Below are 27,870 nucleotides of genomic sequence, written 5' to 3'. Positions count from 1 at the left end.
GACTTGCATTCAGATTACCAAAGTTGTGCCTGGCCCAGTCGGCATTTGTGTCATCTCTTAGCTCCACAGGCTTGCTATGGAACCCTACATGTACTTTTATCTGTTTTTCAGCTACCTGTGTCCTGCTCAGTTCAGCCCTTAGAGTTTTACATAATTTCTCTGGATTAAAACTTTATCTTGTATAGGCAAGGAAAAGATTATTCAATACATTTAAAATGCAAAGGCACCAACCCTGCTGCAGTGTAAATGAGTAATGCTGGCCTACGAGGGGATTTATAGAGACATTTGATGTATAGCAGCACTAAGCAAGGGTTATATAATTACATTTACTGACTCTTCCAAGCCTACGCTGGTACTAACAGCGGGGTTGTGCTTTCCCACCTGCTTTAGGTCAAATGAAAGTTCTTCCCTCCCTACGTACACACAGCTCATCTGAGGATATTGGTTAGGCTCTAACCTGTCAGTGTTCTTTTTCTGCGGTGTTGCAATAATTACTGATACCATATCTACATAAAGTTTACCTTCTGGGGTTCAGCAGCCTTTTTTTTTTTTTTTCCTTCACTGAACTGGGTGGTGTTATTCCCCGAGCGTTAGCCTTTTAATAGGCTAGCCTTCACTTGTAGGAAAGGTTCTCGGTCACACTGACTTTGTGGTATGCTGATGTTTGTTGAGACCATTAGCCCATAACAATGCAGTTCGCAGGGTGTCTCCATTTTTATTTGTCACTTCATCTGTAACTTCTTAAAACCATTGAAACTGTTTTGATTTCATGTGTTATAGCTTTTTGCATGTCACCATAAACAACTCACATGATCTAAACAAAGAAAAAAAAACTAGAAGCATTGAAGATCTTGTGTTACTTGTGAATGTGTTTGAAGCTAGACTGTGTTGGATTACCTTACATCTTGCCTTAAATGCCCAATGAATATCCTATGATTCTGTTGAGTATGAAGCACTGTACAATTTCTGTATAGTGAATACTGTTCTTTGCTTTCAACGCTATTTTTTACTTTCCTAAACAGAGCTATAACACTGGAGAATCAGCTGGTGATCCTAGCAACATCAGTGGCTGATGCGGGAAGTTACTACGTCCAGGCTGTCAATGAAAAGAACGGCGAGAACAAGACGAGTCCATTGATTCAGCTCAGCGTAGCGAGTGAGTATCCAAATATTAGAAAACATGCCATGGTACAGAGGTTACAGAAGGTATTCCCAAAACTCTGCCCTAGTAAGAACAGCCTTACTAACAAAGGATTGGATCCTTGAAGGAGTTCAATTTTTCCTGGTTAGTTCGGAGCACACTGAACAGCTTGTGCAGTAAGAGGGACCTGGGGGAGTACAGGCCCTCGACAAATCAGCCTCAGAGCCTTTTGTCTGGTTGTTTGTTTTGTGCAAGGCAGGTACATGATGATATCCCTGGCTGTTTGTTGTGCTGTTGTGATCATAATTTCTTTTTAATACAGGGTTTGATAATGTATTGTTTTCCATTGTGCGTAAGTAAACAAGTCACTCTTCTGAGTGCAATTTTATTAATGAGTCTATTCCCAGTCTATGACATTATTTTTACCTGGAGTTATCACGGAGTCCCAGGGAACACACATTTCATTGTTATTACTTATTATTTTACTTTGCGCAAATTGTATTAGCACCTACCGTTACAGAGGCATTCCATAAGTAGGTTTTACAGCAAAAGCAGCAGAGCAATGGGGTCAGAAAGATGGCTGCACACCATATATTGACATATACGATCAGTAAAATGTGCATATGTTAAATATTGTAAACCATTTGGTAAATGTGTTTGCATAAAGAAATTTAAGCACGTAGAAAGGTTTGACTCCTTTTGAGGGCATTTGGTAGAGGTGTCTTTAATGTAAGAGTGAGGTAGGGAGTATGTTAGCCTGAGTGAATGTGGAGGTTTCTATTTTTGATTATAGAGATAAGGAAGAGATGATTAAGTAAATTGTCTATGAGGCTGGCAGCGTTACTGACAGGGTACTCTTTCAGTTTAAGCTTCTAGAGGATGTAGTGCTCTCAGATCTCTGCCAATCAGCATGATAAAATACCCTTTTGATCTTGGAAATTAATAGGTTTGATCCAGTCCACGTGGCTAGCTTCTTTAGAAGAGCAAAACTTGGGAGTCTCTGGGTTTGGGGGCAGGAAATGTAGCAAATTGCTGTTGATTATATGCTTATGTTTGTCAGAAGCTCATCAAAAACATTATGTACCTGTGAAACATTTAATTTCTAACAAAATGTGACTTTTTCTCCAGTAAAATTCCTCATCAGATTTGTGGGAAAGTTGTTCTTATGCAAACAATGGAAGCCTTGCTAGTGGGTTCAGGAGTACATTGTGTAGTGAGTCACGGAGGGCAGAGGCTGCCTGGTGGAACACAGAGCAGGAGAGACAAACCTGTGTTTTCTTGGCTATATTTATAGATGAAATAAGCTTCTCATGCTTTTTGTACGTTTTCCTGAATTGGAAATAATACTGCAAATCCACTTGTGTGAATTCCATGTGTACCGTGGCATGTAGATTGTAAACATTATTTCTGACAGTATAAAGAGATTTGCTAACACTTCAGTAATTTGGTTTTTAAAGCAAATTTGTGTTGTTTGTATTATGCAACCAATAATATACTTCTCACTTTAATTTCATATCTTAATTAATGCTAGAAATAGTCTGTGATCATGCATGCATAACAAGTTCTGGGCAAAGCAGGAGGTAATACCAGCATATGGAAAAGAAAACACTTAAATGCATGCGGACTTGATACCATGAATGCAAAGTCTATCTGGAATGTGAACAATAGGAATGAGGCAAGGTGGAAAGCCAAATATGGATTTGCTTGTTAGAATAAATATTAATCAATGAGGACGATTTAAAACCTCAAAACCTCATAAAACCTCCAAGATAAATAAACATTTTAATAAATTGAGCCAGGAAGAGTAATCCTATGTGTGTTGAGGAAAGACCCTGGCCATAAGGCATTAAAGTGTCTGTAAAGGAAATGAGATTAACATGGTGGTCACGAACTTTGATCTGAGGAAGAAAAGAAACGTGTGATAGGTTAGATACAAGTGAATAAACCCCTTCAGTCCAATAATAGGAAATAATCAGGCAAAAATATGGTCCTGAAAGATCGAGTATGCAGACAGTGGTTGCAGGAAAATGGTGTATTTTGGAAGAGTAATAAATAATTCCAGCAAGCAAAATCTGAAAACAGATTTGTAAAGGGACATACAGGACTGGAAGATATTACATTGAATTGTTGCTGTCTGAATTCTATCAGACTTTAAGAGATGGCACACGTTATCTTCTGTTAGGACAGGTCTAAAATAATCAAGAATAATAACAAAGAAAACCGGCTTCATTATTTCAAGTGTAGAGTGGAATATCCAATCTCTGTGTGAGTATATTTATATATTAATTGAGTGCAACCTTGCTACATGACTCGGCACACATTGCCACTTTTATTGAGGGCAGACGGCAAAAAATATAGATAATTCCCAGGGTAGTCATCCACTGAGAACACACTGTTAGAGATGCACAGCTTGTTATTCCTTGAAGGACATCAGCATCAGACTTGCTCCAGCCTACAGGAAAAACACGTTTGCAGAATCAAAGTCTGACAGCTGAGAAAGCAGTCCTGTTCTGGTCCCAAACATAAGACTGACACTAAGAGAAAGGTATAGTCCTAAGGTAAGCAGAGCATGAGTTGCAGGGCCTGTATATTGCAGATTGAAGTCACAGCCTTGAATTGTGGCTGGAAGTAAATGGAGTTTGAGCAATATCTGGAAAATATACCAAACTGTCTGGTGAAATCAAACTGATATCCAAAAGCCAGTGTGTCATGTCTGAAACTAAAATGAGATGTTATAAATCACTCCTGAATTTAAAATGTCTTTAAATCAGTTGAATTGTATATAAAGCTAATGAAAATCTTGATTTTTTTTTTTACCCATGTGTAGATCCACCTTGTTAATAACAAAGAAAAATTTGGCTAAGCAACTATGAAAGCCAAGGGTTTACTAGCAGTAATATTCACAAAAATCAGTTTCTTTCTGACTCAAATACATCACTTGCTGCCTGTCAAAAATTCTGCAGATTTCCTGTTTTGGAGGATTTCAGTACTAACTCCGTCACTGGAACTTCCCAGCTTGACCAGAGGCGTGTTAACTTGTTAACACAGATAGTTAACCTGTCACTGAGCTGTTGCAATCTTTTTTTCTTAGATACAAGTAGCACTTTAAGGATTTCCCAATTGTTTTTACTGTAATGTTCTTCCCTGCTTCCATCTATTCATCGATAGGTTTGATGATAGTGTCTTAAACTGGTCCTTGATTCTTTGGGGTTTTTCTTTGTCTGTTCTCCCACAGTTAGACATTGCAGCACAGATGGTCAGTTCTCTTCCTTGAGACGTTGGCTTGCCAGGGGGATAGAATGGCAGGCTTTTGATCTTACCAGTGTTGGCAGGACACTTGAAGATGGAAGTATTCATTAAAGTAAGGCCATCATAAAGCTCTTATTTCCTTGATATACACTCCTGTATATCAGCTAAATTTCTCAGAAACCTTGCCGCAAGCTTCCTTTGGTTGTAGCATGGAACTTTAAAAAAAAAAAAAAAAAAGATACATGGCACTTTTCTGTAGTTTGTGTCACTTACGCATGAAGGTGAGTTTTTTGTTCATTTTTTTCCCTTTTTTAAACTGGAGAGAGACTGGGCAGCAGAGAGTTATGAAGAGCTTCCCAATGGACCTGTCAGGGTTTCTGGTATGTAAGTCAGGAATTTAAGAAGTGTTTAAGAACAAGTAATAGGGAGCTTTTTATTACTGTAAGTTGCTGGCTGAGGTAGTCACTGCAATGCATGCAACGAGTGTCCTTGTTTTGTTATTTAATGATGACACGGCAAGACTCCAGTGCCACTTAAGAAGTTCGAAAAACCCTGCTGAGATCTTTCTATTATTAACTACAATGCAGTGCTATAGACGTGAGCACCGCTGGCCCACTTGCAAACTTTTAACAGTATGCGCTGCTATTTCAGAGCTTATTCCAAGGATTTTTATGAAAAACTTGAGTAAGTGTCTCCCGGTAAGTGATTTAAATGGCAAGTTTGCAAAAGGTGGCTATGTGTAAGCTGTTCTGACAGCTTAGATACTCCTGCTTCAATTGGTTTTGCAGCGCTAATCATCTGGAACTGCAATTTGGGGCCTTGCTTCTGGACCTCCTTATTAAGCTGTGAAATATTGAGATGCATGTCGCTTCAATAGATTTATTAGTAAATTAGGTAGTCTCAACACCTATTCATAATACCGGGAGATGCGGAGTGCTCTGCAGACTGATGTCTTTTTTCTGATGCAAGCTTTGTATAAACAGAAAACAAGACTGATGAAAATTTTAAAAACCTTGCCAGCCAGCATTTTTGAAAAGCCAATGATAATAAAGCCAATTATCATTTAACAAAGATATTTTTTTCCCTTGAGCACTGGCAATGCTGCTTAAAAAAAAAGAAAAAAAAAAGTTGGGGGGGTAAGTTGGGGGCTAAAAATTAAACTTCTGGCTTGGTTGCATTGCAAATAATTTAAAATACGAGGGTATCGGGTTGTTCTGCCCAGCTTCCACTTTTGTTACAAGAGGACATTTTCTTCTGCCATGGTAGTCATTGAAATGAGGCTGAACAGTCTCTGTTTGTCTCTGGTTGAGGCTTATTTTGTATTTTGATTTAATGCATCATCAAACCCAAAATTTTACAGAAGGAAGGAGTTCAGTTCCAGACTGACAGGGTACTGACTTTACAGTGAAAGTTTTTGTTCATTTTTTTGGTTATAAAGAAAAGTTCTTATAGCACAAGATGTTTAGGCCGCTTCCAGTGGCAGTAAATATAAAATATTCTTTACACTGTTAGAAAAGAAAGTGGAGAAAAACGTGCCATTTTACCTGCCAGTGTAGTTGATACAATGCTGCTTTTGACACCCTTCTGTCAGGTCTGTTGAGAAGATCAGTTCTCAGAAGGCTCTGGGCAGACATTTTCCTCTCTGGAAGAAAGCATTTCACACACGTAATTTTTCATATTAACCACCAAGGTTTGCTCAAGTCAGCAGATGTTGAGGATCCTTCATGGCTATGTTTGAAACATACTGCTGCATGAATTTTTCATTGCTAGTTCCAGCTTTCAGGTGCCGGCAGAGGGAAGGGAGTGGGCAGGACCCCCTAGAGAGCAGAGATCTCTATTCTGAGGTCAATTTCGTGCAAGTCCTATAAACTTGTCAAAGTGTTTTTAGTTCCTGCCAAAGGAATTTACTCCACTTAGCCTCTGTGGGTCAGTGCTGTTGAGGTGAAATTAATGCCTCAATGATGCTTTTTTTTTTTTTTGAATGGGGGAAAGGGAAATGAACGGGATGAACTGAAATTGCATTTCTGTTCTGTGTTTGTACTGTACGTGCCTGAGGTTGTGATCAGATACTGGGGAAGTCCAATGAAACACAGCTCGGCCCTCTGTGCACTGGTTTTAATTCATTCTTTGAAGTAATGACACTTCTCTCCTTTCCCATTTTCTGCACAGGCATTGCTTTCTCTTTGTCAGGCAGAATTTCCAGGGAAGATATCCTGGCAATTGTCATGTGTGATTTCATGAGCAAATGTGTGCCTTCACTTTGATGATCACTTAACATTCTTTTGTTATCCAAAAAGTTAATTTGAAGGAGGCTGTAGAAGTGTTTGGGATTTGAAATTGAACCTTAAGGATAAAGTCTGTGTAAATGCCATCTTTAACGCCCTGGAAAACTGCTATAGTTCTTGATGCTTTTTCTTTAGTTGTGGCTCCAATCTGCTCTAATACTAAAGGGCATATGTTTTTAAGCAGGAATATTTGTTTATTGTGATTTTGATAATAGTTTGCATACAAATTAACTATGCTTTTGATATGCATATGTTTAAGTCAAAAGCATTTAAGTAACAATTATAGCTATAACAAAAAGGACTAAATTGAGTTAAAGATTTGGTTTTGTTGCGTTGGAACAAATGTTGATTTAAGCTTTGTCCAGGGCTAGGAATTATGTTGAAGGCTAATATTCTCAATGGTTTGCCCTATTATCTACTGCGAGACATAATTGCAATGTAGAATCATATTATATGCATTACAAAGAAATAACAGACTATGTTCTGATTTTAACAACATTCTTGGGCTCCAAATTTCCCTGCCAGATCTTTTCTGTAATTCTGAGTCTTTCTTCCCCTTAAAGGAAAACTTTTCTCACTTTTAATTGTAGTGATGTAAAGAAAAGCCTATGGTTAAAGTCATAAATTGGTAAGCTGCAGGAATTAGATTAGGCAAGGAACATCTGTGGCAGCTTGAACTTTTCTTTGGCTTTGCTCAAATATTCTATCAGTGTTCTGATAAACAGCAGAAAGGCTGGTTTGTCTCCAGCTTCTTCCTCTGGACTATTTTTGATAACACTTATTGTCACCCATGGTGCACTTTTGCATCTGCTGCAACTGCCCCCTTCCAGGTGACTCGTGGCCCCTCTGCTAGCAGGACTTGACTTCCAGTTGACTTTCCTCAGATTCATTATAAGATTTTAAGTACGTCAACCCTAGTAGAGGATGATGTCTTTTTGGAATGGAAAAACAATAAAATAAACTTTCCGTATGTTTTTTTCAATCTTACTGTTAAAGAGAATATAAACAGCAGAAATCAACATATAACATATTTAAATATCTGGTACTTGATTTATCACGTTGCGTCAAAAAAATGTGGAAAGCTGTAAATGCCTACTTTATGGAAATAGTTCCTTCTTTTTCTCCCAAATGCCACTTATATAACACTTGTTATTATGGAGAATCATCCCTAGCTTGTGAAGCTGGGAAAATGCACACCAGTTGAGTGTATATTCCTTTGGCATATGTACATACATTATGCAAACTGAAAAACTGGCAAACGTAGAGTTTCTGAAATCCAACTCATTATTTTAACGTAGATTCTTGTTACACTTGTCTGTTTGTAAGGCTTGTTTTTTGTCTGTAAGAGATCTGGAATACGCACACACTCAAAATCCTGGGTTGTCTTCTAAACCCTTTTATTTATATCTGACACATGCAATTAATCTCTTCCTATCTCTAATCACTTTTGCTATTACATTCATTGGAGTGATTTGTATCCTATCTCTGTCACTGCTCTGTAATTGATATGTGGAGATAAGAGATTCTTAGAGGACACAAACAAGGAAAAGAGAAAATTGAATTTACCTTGCAATCATTTTACAAAAAGTGACATACATCAATTATACATGCCATACAGGAAAATGCCATCTTGAACAAACTGTGATCATTTTTTAGAAGGCCAACATAAGAGAAATGCCAGAAAACTTTTCTGGACAGAAAAGTATTGCTAGTTCAATGGACGCGCTTTTTAATCTCGCTGATTGACCTACAATTCTTTTAAATAGTATTTCAGAATTTACAAAGAAAATATTTTTGATCAGAGTTTTTCTTCAGAGTCAGTCTTGTACTAGTATTCTAGCATGGAATAAGATGAAAGGAGGCTGCTGAAATAAGCATTATTTTGATCAGACATAAAAAGATGGTGTTGGCCAGTCAAGATTGAGTCATCTTTCTGGGCTGAAAATGGTAAAACTGATGCTATAGACCAATTGCAACTTAACTGCCTTCTGCTGTGAAAATAATTCTGTCTAGTTTCTTTATTCTATTTTAATGCAGTGAGGAAATAAATTAATTTGCTGCTGCCTCTTGCTTAGGAACTTTGTACCCGTGATTAGTTGGTGTGAGAATAGTAGTGGCTGCCCATAGGTGTAAGTTTAAGCAGTACTTTTGAATCTTTGAAAAGCTTTTTAATGGGCACTGATAATACTACAAAAAATACTATCAAGTAAATAGATATGATAAATACTATAACAGTAACAGAAATCATAAACCAGAAGATTTTAAGAAAAGCAACATCCAGTGCTGGCCCCATCCTGGGACTGTGGGACTGGCAAACCATCTTTTCCCTAGAACTCTATTTCTTTATCACGTATGGGCAAGATAAATTGTCCTTTACATAAACTTAGAGGAGAAAGAAATACAGCCGTTTGCAGGCATTCATAGAGAGCTTTGAGTTTCAGTTTATATAAGTATCATTACTCTGAAGCTTTAAAAGGAATACCTACTAGAGACTCTCATATCAATTTACCCCTTTTGATCTCTTACGAATCCCCTTCTGTTATGCTACACTCCTGGGGTATTCTAAGTAGCTGACATGAAATTTTTCTCTTCTTTTCACATCTTTACAAAGTTGGGTGTATTTAAAATAATTTATTTAGAGTTGCTAAACTCTACTGAGAGGTGCTTTTTAACAATAAAATACTTTTTTTTTTTTTTTAACTTAGTGAAGGGAACCTTAGCTTAAAGATGCTATTTTAAGGGAAAAATCACTTTCAGAGGGAAAAACATCTACATAATATAGGGCTGTGACAGCTCTGTATGATTCTGTAATGAGACAGTTTGCCCTGGCTCTTCTGTCAACAAGAGGATAAAAAGATACAAAGCTCTTCCTTAATAAAATAGTGAGGAACATCTTTTCTTATAAATTGGATAAACTTGCAGAATGTCACTTTTTATTCACAGGAGTAGTACTTGCTCTTAAGTATAAAAAACAATAAGTAATTTAGGATGTAATTTGATGTTCTTTAAACTGTCATTGTGTTAGGCAAGTTTGAAATGTCTTATAAACAATAGAGATTAGGCATAATAAATAAGCACAAAACAGCTGTTTAATAGAATAACTTTTTCACTTACCGCAAAAGCTTAACTATTTCCTAAAGATTGTCTTACACATGCTAAAGGCTTGCACAGCAGACCTCTCCCCCCTTCCCCCCAGCATATTTACAAAAACTAATTTTCATCTCATTCTTTCACAAACATATGGTTGCTTGAGGGTTATCATTTTTAAAAGTTTTTATACTAAAGACGTTTTTAATCTCTTCTCAATATACAACACAGAGCGGGGAAATTAAATAAGAATAGAAACTCCTCACATCTCTGTCTCATTGTTCTGCCAGACATACTTGATTTGTCTAAGTAATTCTGAACAGTACATAGCCTAGTCTGCATATGAATAAAATTCAAAAATATTAAAACTGCAAAATAATCATTTGAGACTTAGGACATGCCTGACTCAATGTCATCTGTACAGTTTAACTCTTCTCCTTTGCATAGGCACGTTATGGTAAGGCATTTAATTTGATTGTTCCTGTTTTCTTCACTAGAAGAGACAGTGTGCAAACAGGAACTTCCCACTGTTCTGTTTTTCTGAAATCACTTAGCCAATTTTTGCTCCAATTTTTAACAAAAATGTTTAGTATGGAAATCTATTTAGATTTTAGTAAGGACTTGCTGGGAATTTTAAAGTAATTTAGAATAATTTGACTTTCCTCCCTCATTTATAGTAGGAAGAGAAACTCAATTTGACTGTAACCTGGGTTGCTTCACCTGATGTACATTAAAGCTGCATCGATTTCTTGCCTCCTTGTTTGCACAATGGGAGCTGGAAATTGCCAGCCCAGGCTGTCCATAAGCCTTTCATGCTCATGCTGCTCAGCCTGGCCTGTTGGCGTTCACCTCTGCAGAGGGGTGAGATGTCCAAGTAATCCACGTTCTGTTTTTTTGTGGTGTTGGTTGTTGTTTTTTTCATACAGACTACACTGTAAGGTAATAAAAACACTGGATTATTTTTCAGGTGCTGACTATTGTCTATATGTCTAAGCACCTCAAAAATAATTCACAACCCCAAATTGTGTATTTGTATGGTGGATAAATCATTTTAGTTATTGAATATGGGAACCGAGTTACACCTGTAATCAGGAGAACATAGTTGCTAAGTGGTGTATCCATAAAGAACTGAAAGCTTTCTGTGCTAAAAATAAAGGGCTGTGGCAGCCAGGAGGGCGCACACAACATCCTAGACTCCATGGCCCTGCTCTTGCAAAATTGTTGTTAACTTTGTCCGGTTATATTTGCTGTTAAATATGTTTAAAAGCTGAGAAAAATTAGCTTACTGCTGTTGTGTATAGGGAAAATATTGCAGTGGAGGGTCTGTTGCCTGAAGAAGGAAAGACAACAGAAGTTGTGTGTAGTAGTGTGTTTTGTTTTGTTTTTTTTTAATTCCCATTTGATCCTAATGTACTAAGGAGTGATAAAAATAAAAGCTGGCCTATTTATTCTGTGTTGGCTATATTTGGATCCACTCCGTAAAGCCGTGTGCCCATAAACCTGGCTCGGTAAAGGCAGGGAAGGTGCAAAAAGTCGCGGTGCCGTATCCTCCCCGCATGCTGCCTTCCCCTGTCCTCGCGGGTTTGTCAGATCACTGAGAGTGATACTGTCAGAGCTATTACAGAAAGTAATTGGTAGCGAGTGATTAAAATTGCAGATGGCCTTTTCAAGGTGATTATGAATATTAAATCAAGTCTGTAAAAGCTAGCTAAAAAGGCCCATGAAACCGAAAAGGGAATATGCTGAGGATAATTGCAGGAAAAGGGCGTTTTGCATTCTCATGCTAGCAGATATGCCATGCTTGTCCAAAAAACCACCCGCCCAAGCAAAAAAAAAAAAGCTCAAAAAGCAACATCATAGTTCAAATAGACCTATTGTTATCAAGGGAGGTGGAACTAAATATCTGCCTTTTTGTACTGGCAATCTCTTTGCGCAGAGAACTTGCCGCGTCTCGCTCCACTTTTTGAAGTATGTTATCCCAGGTCATCACTGTCACCACTGAGCAGCGATGGGTCTGCGAAGTCCTCTGTACACACACAATGTAGTGTAATTAACTGTGATCTCTTCCTGTTCTTTTCCAATTACAAGTGATTATGACAAATGCTCCTTTCCACATAACCGTGGAACGAGGCCAAGAATTACTGTGGAGCGACTTAATTTCGTTTGGGGAACTTTATCTCGCAAAGCAAAGGTTATCTGGGAATCTTAGTTTAGCTCAAAATCTAGGTTTCACATTGTTCCATAGTTTAAAATGGAAATTTGAGATGTAGGGAAAGACAAATGAAGGGAAAGTTGAAAAAATACATAAATGTCTTCATTTTGAGCTCTGCTCATTTTGTGTGTGTGTGTATATATATATTAATAAATGAACAGAGAACTTGCATGTGTCCCAATAGCATTGAACTTAGAGCCCCAGGGAGTGTTTTCATGTGCATACTGTGATTATAACTCATCACTTTCTGACCAATTTCATACTTTCAAATAAAACAATTTTCTATGGTTGCTTATACTTCAGTGTATTATTAGTGTATTGATTCCCAAACTTCATGCTGGACTGTCTAGTCTGCTTGTGAACTGTAAAACGCCGTGGGATTTATTGTAAAGATTTATATAAGATGTGTTGTGCAATTATTGCTTATTACCTTTGGTGTGACAGGAATCATTTGTTTAATCATTTTCCCTACAGACAATTCTTCTGCTTACCTGAATTTTGTGGTCATTGTTACGTTAGTGGTTTTGCTGCATATTGATTCTTCGTCTAAATTAATATTATTTCATTTATGGATATTCCCTTGGTATATTTGATAGAGAATTCTGCTTATTCCACTACAATAATACTTATTTCTAACCATATTGGCATAGGAGCTGGTCAGTGGCCTACTTGACAAAAACATTTGTTGCATGCAAGTGTTGTAAAAAGCTGTGGTGGTTCTGGTACCTGTACTCAGCTGGGCGACTCAATGAGGGCTAGCTTTCTGTTTACAAGACAGGAAAGCAGCATGCTTTTACTGAATAATAAAATTCATTGTCCGTTGGTTGGTTGGGTTTGTAGAAGACTGGCACAATTGCTTTCAGAGGGGGGTTTGTAATGGAAGAAGCGACAGCCCTCTGCTTAGTGTGGCAGTCTGCAACTCTAGCAAAGGGGGAGGATGAAATAACGCTGTGCATCTGGGGTTTATGGCTAGCCGGTGCAGGTGGATAGCGTTATTCTTGGTTCACTCTTGCATCACATATACCAGAGGAGGTGTTTTTAATTTTGTCAAAATATTTTCAAGTTGTGAAACTTAAAACATTCAAGTTAGGAGTTTACTGTGAATAATGACCAAGCTGTTTTCCTGAAAGTCTTTGCAAGCTCTGTTTCTTTAAGGCAACTTCTTTTCAGATCTTTTTCACTGCATTTATAAGAATATATATAGTTTTGTTGTGTTTTTTTTTTTTTTCTCAAGGAGACTATATGTTTAAATTAGAGGTTTATGAAGTCAGCAGACAATCCTCTATTGCAATCTTTAAAAGACTGAGCTTTAATGGCTCAATTATCCTGTTTTAGTTTGGTGTGGATCCGATGCTTCATTTTAGTTTCACTTGACAATGTTGCAGGCAACCTTGATGACTTCTTAGTATCTTAACACAGTATTTACACATGCTTCGTGACATAGTATGCCAGTGGAACAGGAAATAAAAAAGAACACTCGTGCTAATGTTGAAGGTATTACATTTGTATTAAGTACTTATTCTCTACTGAGTGATATTTTTTTAAATATTCATCAGAAGTGAATATGATTTACAGAAGTAATATTTATGATGCAAAAGTCTGATGGCCACATCTTTTAAGAAGAATTTTCTAACCTAAAGTTAACCTTTATGGTGCACCATAAGCTAAGCAATTTATAGGAAGCTTTGTGAAGGAACATAAACAGCAAACCTGCCTGCATTTGGTGATCCTTCTGACTTCAGAAGAAATGGTCTCGGGAAAAACACTGGCCTATAATCAAATTGCTCTGCAATTTAGGTCATTTTAGCATCCAATTACATTTTTCAGACATAACTATTAAAAAGAAGAGGGAGGGGAGACAATGACAACTACAATTATTATAGACAGCGTATGCTGTAAAGAATAGGACATTTTGTGAAATCTGACAGCATTTGAAACGTATGACAGAAAGCCAGACAGCTTGTGTTTGTTTTGTTTTCATTATTTTTAAAGGATACAGTGGGGTTTTAAGTTGTCTCATTCTTGACTGCGGTGGGCTTGTGTTTAGAATGAGGTAAGGGTGAACTGAACTGAACAATCAGTGCGGAAAGAAGAGACGCTCGCATCCAAGTTATCTCGCACTTACTCAGTCTTCTGCAAATTTAGCAATATGAAAGGATGGGCCTTGTCTTTATTGCTAGAGTTGTTCCTTTAGATGAACTATGTAAGATGTCTTTCCTGTTCATGTTTGATCACCATGGGAACTTCAGAATGTGTGTTTCAGAAAGACTCCTGGATAGCAGTCCCCGGAAACATGCAAAGCTCACCAAAACTGTCTGGTAGGTAATAATAATTAAAAAAAAAAATCTCTATGAAAAGTGCAGATCCTGATAAAGGGAAGGAATGCACTGAATCATAGAAACACATACTGCTTTGAATGCATTGCTTCCATCAGGTTGTAGATCTCAGTTTTATGAGCTCTGCAGAAGATGGTACAGTATTTTTTTTATTTTTTGTTTTATTGCATGCAGTCCGTTCAGAAATTATAACACAAGCATAAGAGGGAATGAGACTCCTCTGTAAGGGACAGCAGGTTACTGCTGTAAGTAATTCTCATTTTGCAATTTTACTCTATTTTTACCAAACAGTGAATTGTGAAAGCAACATAAGCAAGTTGCTCATGCAGTTACAGATTTATGGCAATGTGATTCGCATTCACAAGGGGAGTGTGTGTGTGTTTGAGAGAGATATTTATTTTATTTTATTTTATTTTATTTTTTGCAATATGCCACCATGATCCTGAATTCAGAGATTGATTTGTAAGACATTCTGAATCAATTAAAGCTTTAATCAGCAAGCAGCAAATTTCAGATGGCTCGTGGACTAATTTTACCATCTCCCATCAACACGAACCTAAGCTGGAAAAAGAAAACAATTAAGGAGATGTAATTATCTGTCCTGATTACTGAATTAGAAGAGTTTGTGTTTATTTCATTGCTATATAAAAGGAGAAATCTACTTTGAAAAACAATTTGAGGCAGCTACTAAATAGCCAAGATTTGCAAGGTGCAGTGTAGGTATTTGCTAGGACAGTTTTGGAAGAGGTTTGTAGTCAACATCTGTCATACAGGATCTATATATTAAGTTTTGGAGGCTACTGCTTTACAGCTCTGTAGTGTACTACACAAGATCTAGAACTGAGAGTGCATTTCTTGCCGTTGCTTAAAATAAGTTTCTCTTTTCGAGGCAGAGTCTCATTTGTAATTACTTATCCAAGCCTTAGCTCCACTTATATCTGGTGATTGCAAAAATCTTGCAAATTCTGGAAGCCAGGAATTAATCTTTAAGTTTTACCATTCAATGGCAACCATTCTAGAAAACAGGGAGGGAAACGCATCTCTGCATGATCAAACTGATGGTCTAATGATCCAGTGGTATTGTTTTCCTGTTACCAAGTGACATTACTTTAAGTTGTTGGGATTTTGCTTGATTTACAATGAGGAGAGCCTGTAGAAATATACCAAACTTACTATATAATTCTTTCTCAAATCAGACTTTTAGGTTTGGTAGGATTTATATTTTTGGCTTAGTAGAGAGATGAATACAGATTTGTGACCGACCTTTACTTATGCTTATCTGATCTGATGAAAATCCGCAAATTACATAAAACCTCTCATAAACCCCTAGCTTACCATGCTAGTTTAATTTCTGATTGAATGTTTAGCACAATGTTAATCCTGACATATTTAGCTTCCACACTGAAGGGTTGTTGCTGTATTCTGTGCGAAGTTCAGAATAAATGCCCAGAACTCCAGTGAGTTATTGGTCAATTACAGTAATTGGAAGGAAATGTAAACAAGAAACCTTACTGTTATCCAGCAGGAGTGATACCTCTATTTTTTATTAATGAGCAGTAAACAAGCCTGTCACCAATCATTGATGCTGAAAAATGTGCCACATAACTTATTCCAATAAATGGTATAATTCCTACATAGCATATGTGTCTCTTGGTAGTACTGGGTTTATTAAATACTGTTGAACAAAATTTTCAGTCGAATGGGATTAAAACTGTCTCCATAAGAGAACTGAGCCTTATTTAAGCAGCAAGAGATAAGGCTGTCTCACCCACATTTGCTTTATAGAAGGTTGATTTTATAGTGTTGGTGATACTCAATTAATGGCTTACTATATTTTGAGAATAGTTATTATGAAAAAAAACTAAAAGCACAATCACTGCACAAATACAAATTACATCCTATCTGCTAGAACACACTAGTATAAAGGTCCAACCAGTCTCTCATTTACACAGTATCACATAAATTAGAGTTTAATAATATTGTAATTTATGCAGATTTAATAAATATATTTGACTTTCAGAGCAATAAAATGGGTTGTGGCATTATCATAAAGGTAATTATTACTGGTGTTGTCTGCTGCATTTCATTTTTAAATTAAGAAAATCCACAATGATAGGTATGTTTGAGAGGAAATATATGATGTTCCCCAAGGACCCTTAGTGTTAATACACTCTTAATTCAATACTTATGTTATCTAGAGTTTCTGGATTATGTTGCTTCTGGCAGGATCCTACATGAACATCACCTTCCTCTTCAGAGATGAAAAATAACTGTACTTAAACTGTTTGCCTTTGTTTCCTAAGCTGACTAGATGAATAAGTAAACTTTTGCAAGGATTTTTTTGTTTTAAACTTTATTCTGTCTTTACAAGCATAAGTGCAATAGGACCGGTAATCATCAGTGTCAAATTTCCCTGCTTAGTTTTACAAAAAGCACCAGTGCATTTAAAGTGGAAAGAATTGGTTGCATTCCTGGAATGCCATGTAGAGAACTGAAAATACAGAGATTAGGCTGTGGACATATCTCTAGGTTTACTTAAACACATCCCACAAGGATGACTTTTCGGATTATGAGACGGGAGAGAACAGACAGTAAAATGTGTTCTAAAAACAAAGGTATACTCTGTCAGCAAGAATGTAAGAGAATTCAAACTAATTTACTTTAAACTCATTGAAGGCTTTATGTGCTATGGACAAGTTGTGTATCCCCTCACTGTGCCACAGTTTTTTCAGCAGCATCACAGCCACTTGTGAAAGTATCATGGACTTAGCGGGAGCAGAGAGTCTGAAGTTCCGGGTCTGCAGTCACATTCTCATCTGAAGCCCTGTTGGGTATTGCACCATTCAGATAAGTAGATTTCACTGGAATCCTTATGTGGAAAAGGTAGTTAACATTTTAGCAGTCTTCTGCGTGGTTGCCTTCTATATGAAATGCAGTGCCTCAGGAATCTTTGGGCTGTTGACCTAGAATTCTTATTGATCAAAACTTTCTTTAAAGCATTCCAAATGTTCCTCTTCATTCTCATAGCCATCACTTCTAGTGGCATTCTGACATTATTCATGGAAAGAATATATCAAAATGGATTGGTCTTAGTCATGTTTCACACAGACTTGAGTATGGAGGCAGAAAACATTTGCATGAGATCAGGAAAAGTCTAGAGCACGTATATTTCAAGGAAGAAAGCAAATTGCAGTAGGTGATGACTTGCTGGGGAGGGTAGGAGTTTTCTCTTCTGCCAGAGCTAGCTTCCTCTCCTGTGTTGATGGGCAAACAGCATTTTAGAAAAATGTCATATTGAGAGATGAAGGAGCAAGTTTCTTAGAGAAACAAGCTTAGAAAGGCTTCTTCTATAATGACTTGAGAAAAAGGGCAGCCTGCAGTTGGTCTGCTTCTTTAGTAACCAAAGGGCAAATAAATGTTAAGTCTGTTTTCCCGGGAGACAAAGAGTGGATTATTCAGAATAGGGAGTACATGCAGAGTTATTACCTCACCTGGCAAAATAGTATTAGCAGGACAGGTTTTTGCTTACCACAAATATCACAAGGTTCCTTTATTTACTAGATGGGTCATAATGTATGTTAACAGACATCTTGTCTACAGGAAATCCAGATGGTTTCCCTTCTCTGTCTTCTCCTTCTACTAGATGCAAAAGGTCAGAAGAAAAGCAGCAATGGGAATTCTTGCTACCGGCATAAGACACTTGACTGTGCCTGCATCAGTACGATAGACTTTAATTTCCTTTACACTGAACTAAGGTTAGACTCTCTTAAAGGTCATTCTCTGTGCAATAGGGTTTATTTTGTTTTGCCATTTGTTTTATTTATTGAAAACAGCATCTTTCTTGAGTAGCAAAGTTGTTTCCCCTGCTTTTATCTCCCTTCTTCTTAAGTTGCTTTTCAAAGGTGTTTCATTACTTCCTAAGCTCTAAAGTGATTTGTCTGATATTATCAACTTGCAAAATCTTTGAGCTAGGAGCATTTTTATACTGCAGTAGTGCAAGTTACATAAAGATACTGTGACACTTGGAATTGACCTTGCCCTTATTAACTCCAGATTTGACAGTACTCTGAAATTATCCTATTATCTTTGTCAGATCCATCAGGTTCTGGTGATAAGCTCCACCATACATTGGACATGACCAATGATCTCATCGCACAGTTTTCTTTGGAAAGTCAAATGTTTTGTTTTACCAACCGATGTCGGAAAAATAGTTTCAGAATGTTCCACTTCCCAGGCGGTTGAAGTTCTTAGTTTTAGAAATATATGGGTGAAGAGCTCCATTCTAAAACTGGCCAGAGCTTGCGGCTTCATAACTGTGAAAACTTCCTCCATAGATATATGGGTGCTGCTAAAAGGCTGCCTGCTAAGGAACACCTTATTCCAAGACAGATAATCTGAGTGTGTACAAGTATGCTCAGTTGTGTGACTACATCACAAACTGGAAAACAAGAAATAGGAATAAAAAGGTGCTGTGAATATTTCACCAATTTGAGACAATATACTCAGGAAAATGAACGATTTCTCTAGTTTTTGTTTCAGCTGAGTTGGTGGAACCTTCCGTCGTGGCAGGTAGGGAACTGAATAAATAGCTTACAAATCTACACTAAAAAAAAAGTGACCTGATTCTTTCCAGGGCTTTTGTGCTTTCTTTCCTTAGACATACCACAGTTTTTAATATGTGCTTTCATGGCACTCAAAATACGAAGTCTATTGCATTAGATTGTTGGAGCCATGAGCTGTTTCAATTCAGAACTGACAACTGAAATCTAATGCTTGTGAGATTTGACTGCAGCTTCTGATTTTAAGAATTTGTGCAATAAAGATCTTGCTGAATTCTGGTCATCTTGAAATACAGGAATGTAAAAGAACAGCGTTTGTTGTAGTGAGTTTTCAATGGTACTCGAACTAAAAGGTGTGTTGGTTTAAAGTGAGAAGCAAATCTACTTTTTTTGGTGGGGATCTAATTCTTCCTCCCTGTTCCCCGACACCCAAAACACATTGATTTTGTTACTTTTGTTGTTTAGGATCTTACCAAAGTATTTTTCAAGGTTAAATGTATAAACCCTTGATTATAAGGGCAAAACAGAAATAAAAGTAATTCAAATGTGGGTTTTAGTGTGTGTAGGAAAATCACCTGTGGAAAAAAAAAATGGGGCTAATAATATGGCAGCCTTAGGAGTAAGGATAGGTTGGTTTTATTGGATGAGGGAGTCCTCCTCTGGGCAGATGTGGGAGGATTTTGTTAGGTATTGGTCTTATTATGTAATTCTGTAGATGTGTTTGTAGGTCTAGATGTCTGGATTCAAAAAGAAAAAATTATCTTTAAAGTCCCCTGTTAATAGTCAGATATATCCAAACATTATACCAAGAAGAGTTGAAGGACTGCTATGAAGTAGAGAAATTATTTTTTTCTGCTTGTTTGATAAAACACTGGAGAGGCCTTGATTCCACAGGAATTGTCGAATATTTTTAGATATTTTTATAAAACGGAGCTTGATGGAGGCCAAATGATAATCTTAGTGTTCTGCTTTCTGATATAAGAGTAAAATACCCTGAAAAATACCAGGTGGCCTTGTATTACAGCGGTGCCTGGTGGTGTGTCAGAGCCATGTAATCAGGGTAACTTTGGCTTGGAGATCACATCATTAAAAGTGAGAACCCATTCATGTCTCACGTTTTTTGTGTTGCAGTAAATATTGGCTGCTAGTGAGAACGCTCTCCTCGCTGCGGCCATTTTGAAAACATCTCAGGAGAACATAACAATGCCGCTGTATGCTCTGGAGGAAACAAAGGCAGACTTTTCTCTCCCACTTCATTCCAAGGATGGCGCTTCCTCCCTTCATCCTGAGGGCCAGTATTCCTTAATAACTAAAACAGAGCCCTATTCAACTCTTTCTTCTCCAACTAAATGTCCGTAAATGGGAGATTTGTCTGCATGAGATGTAAGCACAAAGCGCTGAACAGAGCTTGTAATAATCACAACAGAAGTTATAATCTGAGTGGTTGTTTGTTCTGATGTCAGACCAGAGAGCTGTGACTTCTGTGGTGCCCAACCAGTTAGTTCCGTCTCTTTTAATGGCTTTTTCCTGCTACTCTACAATTATTTCCCTTTTCTTCTTTGCCATTGCTAGAGTAGGGCACTGAAAGCGAAGACAACAGCAGAGAGAAGTGTGAAGGCTGCTGGTTGAGGATGTGCTTTGTTCCAGGCTCCCGGAAAGCTCTCTGGATATAGCTCTGACTTGGAACAGGACCTCGTGTCCTCTGTTTGACCGCTCAGTGCCATTCTGCCTCTATTCACACAAATGATTGGGTTTAGCCGTCTTGTTTGGTCGATAGGTTTTGTATCATCTATTTTTGTCTGTGGGTAATGTTGCGCGTTTCCTCCTCTTCCTCCCTCCTCCCCTTCGCAGAGCAAACATTGCCACGCTTGAAGTGCTTCTCTTGCGTTCAGAAAGTTAGGGTCTGAGATGGAGCAGAGTGGTGATCTGATTAAAATGATTAAAACTATATACAGAATGCATAATTAACCTTTGGCCTGGCTGTCAGGGGGAGCTGATGCATGGAGCTGATAGTGTATCTGTCCATGGCAGCAGGCGTATGCTACATGCCTTCCCCCCCCGAGAACTTTAATCGCTTGAGATAAAGAGCCAGGAGAGAGAGATCAGGGCTGTATTAATCCTCTCAATGGCTTTATAATTTCCCCACTATTCTGCTGCTGGTAATCAAGAAAAATAATGCTGGCTTAATATTGGATGCCAAGGTCAATCATCCCTGAGCCTTTTGATAGTAAGGATGTCATTATAAAAAGAGTTTTAATGAACATAATTTTCCTTGCATACTTTGGGGCCAGAGCTGTGCATGTGATTTCTTGTTCCTGGTGGAAGAATATTTCTTGGTTGGAGTAATAACCGGCCCATTTTGGTCATTTTCTAACAGCTGGTTAGGGCAGCAGGATAACCACGGCAGGCAAAGGCTGTTTTGGGAATGCGCTGCAGGAGAGGGCCACCAATCATCCCAGGCTCGTACAATAGCAGTGGAAAGGCTGTTTTAGGGGATTGGCAGGTGAACAGCTGCGCAGAAGGACAGTAACAAACAGTGGCGAAAACATACACCAGGTACCATTAGTTCTTCCTGTGGTCCTATCAAACACAACCATACAGCATCACACGTGATTCCCCCGATGTTCTTTGCCCTGGGTGCTGCCGTGGACGTGGCGTGCAGGGCAGGTACACAAACTGCACAGAGGCAGTTCCTTGGACTCTGGAACGTGTTTTCTGGTGTGATTTCAACCTGTCACAATTCCAGTTCTCAAAAAATACTTCAGAAGTGGGTTTCTTTTTTGCTGTTTCTGAACTGAGTTGAAAAAGCTTTTTAGCTGCTTTATGAAAGCTGACATTCTGAATGCTTAAAAAAGCCAGTGCTGTAAATAATGCTGCTTACCGTCACATTTAACTTAATTGTGCAATGCTTTCAAGATGAGAAATGGTGAAAGATATGTCTGTCACTGAGACTGAAGTCTAAAAGTGCTAAAAAGGCAGAGCTGACGCTTGTACAAAAGTTAATGTTAATAGTGGGCTGCTCTCGTGAGAAAACATATCAGCTGTATTAGGAGAAAAAAGTGTTAAGGAGTTTTCAATTTTGTCCCCATAGGTAACGTTTCAGTTAATCCTATGAGATTATTCTTTATTCTTGCTTCTCACATCCATGGTTGATAACATCTAGAAGTTAAGAAATGTGCAGAGGATATTAACGCTTTTGCTGGCTGCAAAACAAACCCTTTCCTTCAGAAGCCTCTGTTAGGAGTTGCTAACTTGTGACCCTTTTTTTTTGTTGTTGTTGTTATATTGCAATCCATAGCATCTGAACCATGAAACCTCCTATTTAAAGTCACTGGAAGAGGGGTTTGTTTTTATTTAAGTATATATTTGTAAAAGGATACTTCATTTCATACAGCACATCAGTCCCTCTCATTGCTAACTTCTTACAGAAGAATACTCAATGCCACTTAAAAGACAAAAACCATAAAAGTAGAACAGGATAAAATCCTATCTTAAGATTTTGACTTAATCCACAAAAAGCCAAGAATTCAAAGGAAAAGGCTTTTTATTCCACCGTTCTGTTGTGTTTAGTGCTATTGCACAAGAGCAGTACCTATGGTGCTGTCGTTCTGCCTATTGCAGTATCTGGGCAGCCCACGTAGCGTAGCAGTGGCTGAGATGCTTAATCAGGTCCTCAAATACCCGCTTTGAAGGTTCAGGTGACAAACCATTTCTTTCTTAGAGTCTTATATTTATAATACTGGCCTTGCATAATTTGGTTGATTGTTAGGAGGGTGAGGAGAATTCATTATTAAAAATACTATTGGGGATGTAACCATTGAGATTAGATAAGGTGCTTTCAAAGACCTTACGTTTTCTTGAGATAATATATATTATTTCACCTCTGCGGTGAAAGGTTTTTTTTTTTTTTTTAAATAGCAGTCATTTTATCCAGAGGCAAGATGAGTTATATGTTCTACATCAGCATATTTTCCTCTCAGAAGATGTTTACAGCATTCCAGAAAAAAAAAATAAAAAAAAATTGAGTGATATTTTGATGTGACCCAAAAAAATGGTAGTTCTTCCGCACAATGCATTTTGAATGCAATGTTTTGTGAGTAGACAGTATTTTAAACGAACCCAATTATAATAGTAGCTGAAATATTTATAGTGCCTGACTATAGCTAGAATATAGCCCTTTTGTTTTTTAAATAATGCACTTCTCATTGTCCATATCCTCTTATACAGGAAACGAGATACTGGAAATCATTCTTTTTCCTTATGTGCATGGTTTTTATATTTGTTTTGGAAAACGAAGTGGATGTTTGCAATAATTATGTCTTAGCTTGCCTTTTGGGGCTTGAACTATATGTGCTCTATCTTGACTTGATTTGCTGGTTTTGTTGCAGCGTCACCTTGAGCTATAAAAAATCTCTGTGTCCTGAAGTCTGGTATCATTTCCACTGAAGTATAAAGCTACACTGAGAGGAAATGGTAGCTGCTTAGTCTAGGGTCGCAATTTCAGTGAACGACAGAAAGGGGCTTTACTAATGTTTGGTGGAATAAAATGTTTCTTTGATCCAAATTTCTTTCCTTAGCCATTCTCACTTTCTTCCCCACAGAGAAACAAGCACTGCTGAAAATTAGGCTGCTCGTTCAGATCCCTAACTCCTGGAGGAGTTTTGCTTTAGGCCGTAAGTGCCAGTCGCTTGTTAGTTCTCCAGAAGGTTCCTCGCAAGTGCCAGGGGCCAAGGCTATCATTGCTAATCTAATTGATTTGTTTTGTTATTAACAAAACTAAAATGTGTTACTGTTTTCCCATGGAGTTCGCCTTGCTTCTGAGAACTGCGAAGACAAGCTGTCTGAAGGTGGCACTGGGACAGGCGGGGATTCGTCGGTAATTAATAGATGCTCCAGCAGACAGTGAGGTTGCCTCTGCTCACTTTCAACCTGCAATCCTGGTTATAATGAAGAAAAAATGTTACTGGAAGGGAATGCTGTTGTAAGGTAATGTTCTCTGGCTAGGTAGCGTTGAGGTGAAGAGGTATTTCTGCAATAACAAAAAGTTCTATTCTGACAGTGTTAAACTGAATGATATAGCACTCTTTGTTTTGTCTGATAATTTCTGATGCAAACTGATTAGTAATTAAGTCTGTTGTTGCTGTCTTGCTTGAATTAGGATGACTAAAAAGAGCCATGTTTATGCTTCACTTCATTCAAGTGGAGGATGGGTAAATAGAAAAAAAAGTTTTATCTGTTTTTATAAGGGGATATATTTTTATAACCAGTCAGGTTTCTAACAGGTTTGCAGCTTCTCTCTTTAATTTCCAGTAGTGAGTAAAGGTCACACAGCAACAACCTGGTGATCTGAGAGGAATTAATAGTCATGGAAACACAGGATGGAGGAGGCTAAAAGGCTCCTCTGGAGATCATCTGGTCCACCCCCATGCTAAAGCAGGTCACCTAGAGCAGGTTGCTCAGGACTGTGCCTATCTGGATTTTGAGCATCTCCAAGGGTGGAGACAGCATGACCTCCCTGGGCAACCTTTTCCAGGGCTTGATCACAATTCCAGTTAAAAAAAAAAAAATAAAAAAGTCTTATGTTTAATCAGAATTTCTTGTTTGTGTCCCTTGCCTCTTTATCACTGGATACCACTGAGAAGATAATATCAGTTTATGGTTGTTTTCTCTGCAGTTTGTTATGAAGACAGTGGGTGAAGCTCCCATTCGGAGCAGCCTGAAGCCAACGCTGTGCTTGTTTTCATATTGTCATCACATGCCAAAGTCAGCTCTCCTGTAGCCCGGATGTTATTGGCAGCATTCAGCACTAAAAGCAAAAAAAGAAACATAATGAGCTGTGCCCTGCAGAGTAGTTATGTTGGATAATTGCACTAATAGACACTGTGGATTTCACAAAGCCTTTTGCAAATGAAAATATAGGGCACATTAGTGAATAAATCAATGGCAATGCATTAATAGACTATGGCTCTGTTCTCCATTTACTCAGGGAAACTACTTGATAATGTCATTTTGTTCAGTATATCATTTCAAAACAATAGCAGTTTCATCATAGTTATAATGACTTTGATAAAACGTTGCGTGAATGGAAGGCCTGAAATTTGACTGTTGATGGAATTTGGGGATTTGAGTATTTGTGGAGAAGGTTCCATTAAAGCTGAATATTCCAAAAGCAGCATAAAATTTTGATCAGTTTGTTATGTGAGATCTTCAATGCTACAGAGTAAATGTTTTAAAGCCTGTGAAGCTAGGGCAATGATAATGTAACGAATTTAATATTTTTATACACTTACAACATTGTGTATCTGGTATGAGGTAATTTGAGTTCAATTTGCCTGTCAGTGTGTGAGCAAGTAAAACTGGGGTAGATCTGAAAGCTGAAGCAATTAAAGTACTAATATTTTCTTTGAATTTAAATAGCACTTATCATCCAAGGATCCCAAAGCAATTTACTATTATTAATAATAAGGCCTGATTCATATCTAATGCTTTTCATCAGTATTCCTCAAAAGTCTTTACCAAGGTGCATGTCATTAATTCCAATATCAAAATGAGGAAATAGATGCGCAGAAAGATAAAAGTGATTAGCCTAAGATCACTTAGTTAGAATCTGTGGCAGAAACAAGGTTAGAAATTGCATTTTGTAATTCCCAATCCCATGCTCTTCTCACTTAACAAAATTGACTCCTATGCAACACAAGGATAATTATTTTACAGATTTTTTGAGAACTGTCAAATACTTTCTATTAAAAATACCTCAGTATCTGTCATTGTTAGGCGACAATGGTGTAATACAGTAAGGCAAAAGCGCTTAACAGATCAAAGCTGATCCTCACTGGTCTGTTAAAAGATGATTATCAGCAATGATTGTGACCTGATCTGGGTAATAAACGTGAAGACCAGCTGTACTGATTCTGCGTGATCAGTGAAATCTGAACACGTGGCCTGTTAGAATATATTACCTTGAGTTTGGTGTGTTCCCATCTGGAAAGCCATCCAGTGTTTTGGAAAGAGTAGCTCTTTTCTCCCTGAACTTTCTGATCGGTAATCCTTGGCATCTGACACAGGTTCATTAGGCATTTTTTATTGAAACAGCTAATCAGAGGGTCAATTCAATAAATAAGCAAGTAAATACAATAAAGCGAAGAATGAACATTGTAGGTAGATTCCATTGTAGACAAAATATTTTGTGATGGACCATCAAGTGAACTGTGGATACTAGAGCCGGCGTGGTGTCCACAGGAGCACTGAGCAATGTGTCCTACTGCTAGAGAGAAAGGACAGCTCTTGCTTTAGGTCCTCTTAGCAGAAAGCAGTCGCACACACACAGATATTAGTCCCTTAGTTTTCAGGCTGGGTACAGCTATTTTTGGTGATACAGAATCATACTCCCTCATTCGCATTTTCCTGCTAATAAGAATGTGTAGTAGAATATCGGTTTTCAGAAAGTATTTGAATCAGCTAATTTTTTGCAACATATTTCCTTCTTTTTTTTTTTTGTGTTGCTGGACTGCATTGACTCGTACCAACCAATTACAGGAGAAATAGATATTCCTAAGTTCATCATAGTGCTATTTACTTGCAAGAGATGGCTAGCACACAATGAAGCTTTTTGGCAGAATCTAAAGACTACATTAGAAATTATAGGGCAGAGAACATAAAACCGAAGAATAAAATGCTGGAAATTACCTAATGAGTAAAGAAAAGCACCAGTGACCAGAATTTTTATGGGTGTAATTCCCATCAATGTTAATGGGAATTGTTGATATAAACTCCATCTCTGTCCTCTACCTTCCCATTCTCTCTACACATACTGCCATAAGTTGAAATTGCCAAGTATGAGTAAATTATTGGGGAAGAAACATTCTTATGTGCTATTGAAGTGTTTGCATTCTTATTTGTAAGGATTTACAAGCAATTTTTAATTGGTTTTAATCAGTGTTGAGAAGGAAATGACTACTGCTCAGGCTGCAAATTTTGCAGATAAAGGGCCCATTTCAATATGTCATGAAAATGAAGTCACAGTGTATCACATGAAGCAATATTAAAATGTTAATATTAAACCTTTGGGGCAAGAGGTTACTTTGGTTCAGGAGGCTGTCAATCTGTGTCTTCTCTGTGTTGACCCCAGCTGGTCTGATCTGACTGTAGAAGATTGCCCCATGGAGGTTTCAGCCCAAGTCTCAGCCAAGTCTCAAATTCCAGCGTAATCCCTTTTCTCCCCTGGTTTTCCTCAACGATCCACAGATCCACGTGCAGTCACAACTTTCTGCTGCAGCTCGTTGCTGGGGAATGGGGAGAGACGTGATGTTTGCATGGCTTCTGTGCTCTGCTGCTGGTACCAGTGGGGCCGAGTGATCTGGTACAGCACACGCAGCGAGGACTGCCGGTGCCTCAGTTGTATTAGCTCCCTGTCATTGTTCGGTATCATTCATGTTTAGGATGATGATAATTTCAGGGTATAACCTATCATTAGTACAAACTTTCAAGCCTCTCATAAAGATAAGGGAGAGAAGAGTTACCTTTGATACTGAGTGAAATGATGCTCTAGATAAAAATGTGCAAATAGCCCCTGTGGTGAGTGTGCTTTTTTTTATGTGTATATAAGAGGTGCTTTAAGACATGATGATTTTGAATGTGATGTTTATATACAGGCTATACACCAGGCAAATACGAGAATGGAAAGAATAAAAGGTGAGAAAACGTCACCAAAAACTAGTTTGAATACTCCCTGAAGGGTTTGGTTGATGTAAGGAGGACAGCAAGGAACTGATTCTCCTCTTTCTTGTACCACTTTAACTTGATTATTCTTGTTCGAGTTAATTTGTCATTTGATAAGGAATGTTTTTGAACTTGCTGTTGTTTGAGGTCTGGCAGTTATAAGGAAAGGCAGCTTTTGAAGCACCCTGTGTATGTTCTGTATATAGGGCTGCGGATGAGAATCAGTACTGGAATGTGATAATACTATGTGACTGTGGATGAGTGTAGGTCACAATTTTTTAAA

At 37.9% G+C, this 27,870-nt stretch overlaps 1 protein-coding gene across 5 annotated transcripts in view; it reads left to right on the top strand.

The window, feature by feature from the left end:
- Positions 1-27,870, top strand: part of SDK1 (sidekick cell adhesion molecule 1) — a 393,312-nt gene that overhangs the window by 182,030 nt on the left and 183,412 nt on the right. For all 5 annotated transcript variants that reach the window (XM_048061197.2, XM_048061189.2, XM_048061203.2 and 2 more), the window contains one exon: positions 1,023-1,156. In XM_048061197.2, coding sequence (XP_047917154.2) covers positions 1,023-1,156 — 134 coding nt within the window. The remainder of the gene's footprint in view (positions 1-1,022; positions 1,157-27,870) is intronic.

This window comes from Anser cygnoides, chromosome 15, assembly GCF_040182565.1.
Source record: "Anser cygnoides isolate HZ-2024a breed goose chromosome 15, Taihu_goose_T2T_genome, whole genome shotgun sequence".
In the NCBI taxonomy this organism is placed as follows: domain Eukaryota; kingdom Metazoa; phylum Chordata; class Aves; order Anseriformes; family Anatidae; genus Anser; species Anser cygnoides.
The sequence above is the reverse complement of the archived record's forward strand: the minus strand, read 5'-3'. Positions and strand labels throughout refer to the sequence as shown.